Below are 7,500 nucleotides of genomic sequence, written 5' to 3'. Positions count from 1 at the left end.
CACGCCGGCGTACAGCTTGGGCGTGGAAAGGCATTGCTACATTTGATATGCAGTCATGTGATGCTACATTCCAAATTTAGGATATAATATAAGTATATCTTCTAAGACATCAGAGGATATGAAATAGTTACATAGTTCTCCATACCTCAAGCTAGGTGGTCTGAAAGGCTGTAACACATGGCACTCTGAGATATAATGTACAGGCGTTCACTTATATTCTTCATTACACAGTTTACACTTAGTTTCTTCGACATTACAAACTGTACTGAGCTGCCAATACAATCTATATCCAAGCCTGATTCTTGCGGTCACAATATCACACTGTCTTGTTCTTGTTTTATATAAACCATAGGTGAATGAATCTTGCCTAAACCGGTCATAGTGCTTTATGCTACAGCTTGTCTAGTTGATCTTTTATCCCTTGTGGGAGTGCGTTTAGCTGAGAATTCCCTTCCCACTGCTCTAGCAGCATATTAGCCTGCTCTTGTGGACTGTGGAACTGCGGTGTTGTGAGAGTTTTACCTGTCAGCCTATTAATTTTTCTCCACATGTCAGCCACAGAGGTTTGACTATTGATACCTTGCAGAAATTGTTCCCAGTGTTTACTACGAATCTGAGTTTTTAATTCCCTGAATTCCTTGTTGGCTTTAAGAAACTGCAGAAGATTATCTGTCGTCTTACTATCTTTATAACAATTAGCAAGCTCCTGGACCCGTTTATGTTCCTTGGCCAAAATAGGGTCATTGATCCACCCCGGTGCATAGGAGGCCTGGGGCCTTTTTTTCTTCGAGAGTTTTCGTGAACAGACCCATGTGTTATAGTAGTCAGTCACAACTTTGATTAAATCCTGAGAAAAATTTTCAACAGTTGTTATTTCATAGGTGTTATACCAGTCATAGACCCGTGCCTTGAAGTGATGCTCCAGGCCCGGTGGGATAATTATTCTGAGCCTAGGTGATTTAGGGGCTGAGTCGCCCCTAAATCTTTTCGGATTCCAAAGTGGTCACTAACTAACTCTCGTACCAGTGAAGTATAGACATTACCATGAACTAAATTTTTGCCGAATACGTAGTCTAACCTGCCACCTCCCAAATGAGTCTGCTTCTGTGTCATATATTGTCAGTGATCTACTATTGATGAAATGCTTGAATTCTTCACCATTACTATTACGCTGGTTGTCTCCAAAGTGTGGATGCCTTGCATTGAAGTCGCCCATGCATAACGTGCCTTGGTTGTGAAAATTGGGGAGAGAACTAGCCAGAAATTTAGAGTATCTGGCATATACATTATACAGTGAAAAATACCCAGAGGAAGTCTGGATTTTTAGATGATGAAATTGAACATCAGTGTTCTCGGATTATTAAACTAATTTATGTGGCAGTGTTACCTTCACATATGTCAACAATCCAGTCATGGCTGTATTCACATATGAATAATACCCCTTAAGTGCAGGTGCTATTTTCATCTTAGCAGCGGCAGCAAAAGGTTCTTGCACGCATATAACATCAATATTATATTTGTGGATGTAAAATTCTAGATCATTTAGCCTAAGCTTAATGCTACGCATATTCCATGATATGAATTTGATTGTGCGTTTATCCATATGTGAATATTGTTTTAGTAGGCAACCTGTTCTTTATGCTGTTATATCCTCTAATATTACGAATTATAGATTCACATAAGAAACATATAACTTTATGATTATGGATTTCAGTACAGATGGTAGTCGTGGACTGAAAATTACTTTTAACCATTTCAAACATTTGGTCTTAGCTTTGTTCCACTTCTCAGCACAGTCCCTTCCGTTTTTGCGTCAGATGCACCTGAGGGGCCGGTTGCGTCACTGGACTCGACGTCACAGGGATCCTGATTTTGTTCGTGGCTGCTGTCAGCGCTGACACGCCCACTCTGGTTATCAACACTGGCGGTCTGACAGCGATTCTCCTCGCTCGTTCTTTTATCACTAATCGTAGCACTAGTATCACGACAATGACAGTCACTTTTTATTTTTTTTTTCCATTTCCTGCTTCAGCGACGTTATTTCATTAATTAAGTTATTGTTTTGGGCTTTCAGAGCTTTCATTTCCTTTAGAAGTTCAAGCACATTTACGTCGCCTTGGTCAGCTGGCGTGACGTCCCTTCTGTCACATGGTTTTGCGGGGGATTCCCCCGCCAGTCCTGCGGTCGTCCCTGCCTGAGGGTGAGGGACGGTTGCCTCGGCTGTCGCCTGGGGAGGAGGGGGGGCGTTGTCTTCAGTTCAGAGAGTATGTCAGCTTTGCGGCCCGAGATACCCTCTGTGAGGATCAGCATCATCTTGTCCACCTTCTCCTCCAGCTGCGTAACCTTGTCGCGTAGTTCGGTGGCCTCTTCACCCCCACTCGCTGGCAGCCGCGGGAAATCTCGGCGACTGGTGACGTCACACAGGGCACGGCCGGGCGCTTCCCTGGCACGCTGGTCGCGGGTTGGGTTGGGAGGGCCGCGCTGGTCACTCGCGGTCGGTGCTGGTACCACAGGGGGTGGGGGGGAGGGGACAGGGCAGGGAGGGCCGTGCACCCCCAGTGCCAGGCAGTCACACCTGTCATCCCACACCTGAAGCATGATGGGACAAAGCCTGGTGCATCTGCAGTACTCTCTCCTTCTGCAGCACTGCGAGGGCACTCTTTTGCAGTATGCTGGTCGCCACATGCTGCACAGCGTGCCTTGCCCTTGCAATACTTAGCTACATGGCCACTTCCCATGCAGTTATAGCAGATCACAGGGGATGCCCTCCACGGCCGCACGTGGCTGGCGGGCATGTATTTTCCGAAGAAGTGGTATGTACTTGGAGGTGGTTGCTCTCCTTTCCATATAATGCGGATGCGGTTTAGTGGTTGCCCATCCTTGTGCACTCTTATGGCCTTGTGAACTCCGTCGAGTGCATACACATTTTCAAGATCGAGATCCTTGTTGTAGTGTGTCACAAGGTATTCATCAAATTTTCCTCGTTTTTGTGGTTCATCACATAGTTTGAAGGTAATACCTCCAATTGATCCTTTAATAAGGTCGGCAATGTATTTCTGCTGCGAGCGAGCGACATACACATACGGTGAGGAGAGAGTGTCTCCTCGCACAAGGTCGAGGGAGGTGCCCCCCAGGGCCGGAGGGTCGTTGCCGAGGTCCTGCAGCCATTTCATTTTTTTCGATTTCGTTGTGCCTTCAGGGAAGGCGAGGCGGACTTAATTCTTCTTTGGTGCCAGTGGTGTCTTCCCGGCATTGTCGGGCTTTCTTTTTCTCATTGCTTTCGACTTCACTAATGTGAAGCCGTCACTTCCTCCTTCAACGTCGCCCATCAGGGCGTCAGGATCACCTTCAGTGCATGCCTGTTGCATGGCAATGGATTCAGTGGGACTATCCACTGAACTACAGGATGAAGCGCATTCTTCAACCGCGGGAGGGGTGGGACAGTTATCCTCCGCGCCCTCCCCCTCAGTGTTTACATTGCGGTTTCCCCCCATCGTGGGGGTGACCGCAGCGCCTTGCCCACCCGGCTCGCCCGCCTCGTGACAGGTGATATATAGCGCTCGGGACAACGGGGCACTCACCTCCAACGGTTACCACAGCAGTACTTGGCACTCGGTAGAGGAATTATTTCAAATTCTCGTACAAGCATAACTATTATCACATCACTATTGTCATGTCACTGACTTGCGGATTATATGAGCACCAAATGTTCATGAACTCCTTGTACAATTTATTTTGTATATGACGCAAGAGGTTCGTGTGTAAGGGACGAGGGCACCGGAGCACGGGCACCACACGACCTCTCCGTATGAGGTCACGGTGTGTACTGCATGCGTTTTGTTAATGAATTGTGGAGTGCGTGTTCCGTAGACTTTACTCTGGAGTCTATAAAGGGAAATTGAAAGTAGATGTTTATGTGTGTGAGTATGAATTTTTGTATTTCTGTAAAGGGCTGACGGTAAGTTATCAGAGTCCATATGTATGTTATGAACACTGCATCATGGTCTGTGGCAACCCTTCATTTATCTGATTTATTTATCTATCAATTTACAAACAGTTGCATACACATACAAATACACATTCACAAAACACACACACATATGCAAAAGCCTACACACTTCGTATATGTATATATATTTTTTTTTTTTTTTTTTGCCTTTTATTTATTTATTTATTTGTTTATTTATTTATTTTCACACACCAAGTAAACCAAAATAACAACGATCCTTCACATTAAACAAAAACTGGAAAGGTTTCACCTCCGGAAGATGTTCATCGCCCGGAAATTCCTGCACATTTCGCCGAGGTCCACCGCCTCGGGGACTTGGCGAGCTTCAGCCGCTTCAGAAGCGTCCTGGACTGAAGCTGCTCCCGCCGGCTGCTGCGCTTCGGGCGCCTCGCAGCAGGAGGGGAGCTGAGCCCCGGCCTCCCGAAGGAGCCTCTGCAGGAGGGCGATGAGCTCCTCCAGCGACGGCCGCCTCTCGTGCTGCGCGTCGGAGGCCCTCTGCAGGAGCGCGTCCAGCTCCTCGTGCTCGCAGGACATGGCGTTCCTGAAGAAGGCGAGGGTGGCGGCCAGGCCGACCACGTCGCAGCGGGCCTGGACGGGCGAGCCGTCGAAGAAGCAGGCGCAGAAGTAGGGCTTGCCGGTGACGGGGGCCGCGCGCGGGTACGAGTGGCCGACGCGGCACGCCAGGCCCAGGTCGACGACGTGGACCTCCTGCGGCTCGCCGTCCGCGTCCACCTCCAGCAGGACGTTGTCCGGCTTGAGGTCGCAGTGGACGAAGCCGGCCTGGTGCACCTGCCGCAGGGCCTGGCACGTCCGGAGCATGATGGCGAGGCAGGCGCGGTCGCTGGGCTCCTGGTCCACCGCCACGGACAGGTCGCGGCCGCGGCAGTAGGTCATGAGCAGCGCGGGCGGGTCGTAGCAATAGGCCAGCGCGCGCGGGGACCCGCCGGCGCCCTGCAGCTGCTTCAGCACCTAGAATTCCTTCAGGATGCTCTGGTTGCGCCGCGATTTGCTCAGCTTGAGGGCGGCCTCCTGGCCCTCATACTCCACCAGATACACGTCGCCGAAGAAGCCTTGGCCCAGCTTCTCGCTGTTCTCGAAGATGAGCTGCTCCATGAATTCCTCGGTCATGCGGAAGGGCGCCATGGCGCTGCGTCGGAGGGTCTGTCTGGCGCGAGTCGCGTTGCTCGAGACAATGTGCGGGGCCGGAGGCGGACGGGGGTACCTTGGAAGCGGTAGCGAGGCTGTGTGTGTGTGTGTGTGTGTGTGTGTGTGTGTGTGTTTGTGTGTGTGTGGTGTGTGTGTGTGTGTGTGTGTGTTGTGTGTGTGTGTGTGTGTGTGTGTGTGTGTGTGTGTGTGTGTGCGTGTGTGTATGTGTGTGTGTGTGCGTGCGTGCGTGCATGCGTGCGTGTGCGTGCGTGCGTGCGTGCGTGCGTGTGTGTGTGTGTGTGTTGCGTCTATGTGTGTGTGTGTGTGTGTGTGTGTGTGTGTGTGTGTGGTGTGTGTGTGTGTGTGTGCATATATAAATGTGTGTGTGTGTGTATATTTATATATATTATATTATATATATATATATATATATATATATATAATATATTATATATATTGTAGCGGGGCGTAGACCCAGTAGTTTTTAATATGTCTGGGGAGTTCAGGCCTCAACCGAGAATAGATACTTTTATTAAGGAAAGATTCGTCTCAAGGGGAACAGATGTAAAGTTCCAGGCCGACGGCACGCTGCCACCACCCGATTAGTAGGTTCGGGAACCGTGTGTGTTATGTATGTGGGTGTGAATTTTGTATGAGAGAAGGGTGGTAGGAAAAATACAGAGGCATGTGGCTAAATGTTGGGATGTGTAATTTGTGTAAATGTGGAAAGGGAGATAGCGTAGGCTGAGCGTCTGCGTGGGTTAGTGTTTGGAAGAAAAATGCAGAATCATAAAATTCTTCCTCTTCCTTCGGTTTGAGCATCCACCTGCTGGGAGTGGGAACCCAGGTATAGAAAAAGTTAAGGCTGTTCTAGAATGTCAGCTTAATATACTCTGATTAATCAAGCCTTTTTACAGGCCTTTCAGGGGTTGCAAGATAGAGTAAACCAGCAAATTGTGTTTGTTAGGAGACCCGGAGTCCGAAAAAGTTTCGAGCATTCGGCCTTTAGTCAAAAAACCATAGTTTAGAAGGGGGTAAATATCCACTGTATTTCCTGACTGGGACTGAGTGAAAGCTCTAGGATGGTATAAGGGTTTATTAACGGGCAAGTTTGCACTCACTAGGAAGGTATACAGGTAATTCAGTCATTAAAAAATAGCTGAAAAGATGTGTGCATCCCCCAATTTATCACAGGCGGAGTGATGCACAGAAAACTAACACCAATGTACTTAAAAATATCATAAAATATTATTTTAAATCCTAAGCGGGCCCGTCCCAAAAACTCCATAATGTTTTTTATCCGTGATAGCACCCACGAAAACATACGAATTCTTAATTAAAAAACAAGTTTAATCTCCACCCCAAAGGGAGGTTAACTTAAAACAAACAAACAAACAAACAAAAACAACAACAACAAAAAACTAGTTGCTGTAAAACTCTGGTTTAAAAAAAAATTTGTGTAAAATAAAACTAAAAAGTGCGAAGTAAGAAAATTTCCCGGGACGCCAAGCAAAACCAAACACCAAAAGGGGCACCGATCACGAAGACTGTCTGATCACCCCCCAAGGTCAGGCAGGAATCGACCCAAAAACGAACGAAAACGATTTTGTAAAAAAAAATAAAATAAGCGAGATTGTGTATCTCTTTCTCAGGAGGTACGGATCCTCAAGCTGAGAGGAAAAATAAATCCACTGGAGGTACGGATCCTCAAGCAGTGTTCTCTTAGTGAAGTGGTTCTTTAGTGCTCTCCCACACTTTGATTTTACAGAGTGCTGCTTTGGGGACAATGAAAGAGTGCACCTGCATGTAGCACCACAAGCACGTCCCCACGCCTAAGTCCAAAAGGACCAGGTGTCTCCTACACACAACCCCCAAATAAAACGACTTATCTTTGTGGGGATACGGGATCGGCAATCCTGGCGTAAAGCGAGGTAAATCCACAGGTAATCCATAAAAAGCAGGTAAATCCACAAAGCGAGCACTTAAAAAAACCGAGAGCGGAACCACTAACACGACAAAAGTTAGGACCGAACTGTCTTCCCCTCACAAAACTAGGGGTATTTATACCCGAAAAAGACCCTCAGGCCATGCCCCAGCATGGGGCGAAAAGAAGATATGCAAAAATAAGTGTTGTACTACCAATCCGATAGTCCGGCAGTCCCAAATAAGCCAACGACCCAAACAACCGTGAAAGAGAAGGGAGAGAAAAACACTATCAAACGACCATTACTCCCTTCAGGGGCTATTGTGACACTGGAAGGAAAGGATACATAGGAAAACTGGTAATGTACAATTTACGCGAAAACTGTACATTTCGGGCGGTAAATATCTACGGTATGGGACTT

General features: G+C 47.7%; 1 protein-coding gene across 1 annotated transcript; it reads right to left on the bottom strand.

Annotated features, from left to right (window-relative positions):
* Positions 1-4,136: 4,136 nt before the first annotated feature.
* Positions 4,137-4,974, bottom strand: LOC119596100 (serine/threonine-protein kinase nak1-like). Its single transcript, XM_037945239.1, has one exon. The coding sequence runs from the start codon at positions 4,901-4,903 to the stop codon at positions 4,256-4,258; it is 648 nt and encodes a 215-aa protein (XP_037801167.1). The 5' UTR covers positions 4,904-4,974; the 3' UTR covers positions 4,137-4,255.
* Positions 4,975-7,500: the final 2,526 nt, after the last annotated feature.

This window comes from Penaeus monodon, chromosome 37, assembly GCF_015228065.2.
Source record: "Penaeus monodon isolate SGIC_2016 chromosome 37, NSTDA_Pmon_1, whole genome shotgun sequence".
Taxonomy (NCBI): Eukaryota; Metazoa; Arthropoda; class Malacostraca; order Decapoda; family Penaeidae; genus Penaeus; species Penaeus monodon.
The sequence above is the reverse complement of the archived record's forward strand: the minus strand, read 5'-3'. Positions and strand labels throughout refer to the sequence as shown.

Bases quoted from the DNA above. Each gene is read 5' to 3' on its own strand.
- LOC119596100 (XM_037945239.1), bottom strand. From the start codon at position 4,903: ATGACCTACTGCCGCGGCCGCGACCTGTCCGTGGCGGTGGACCAGGAG.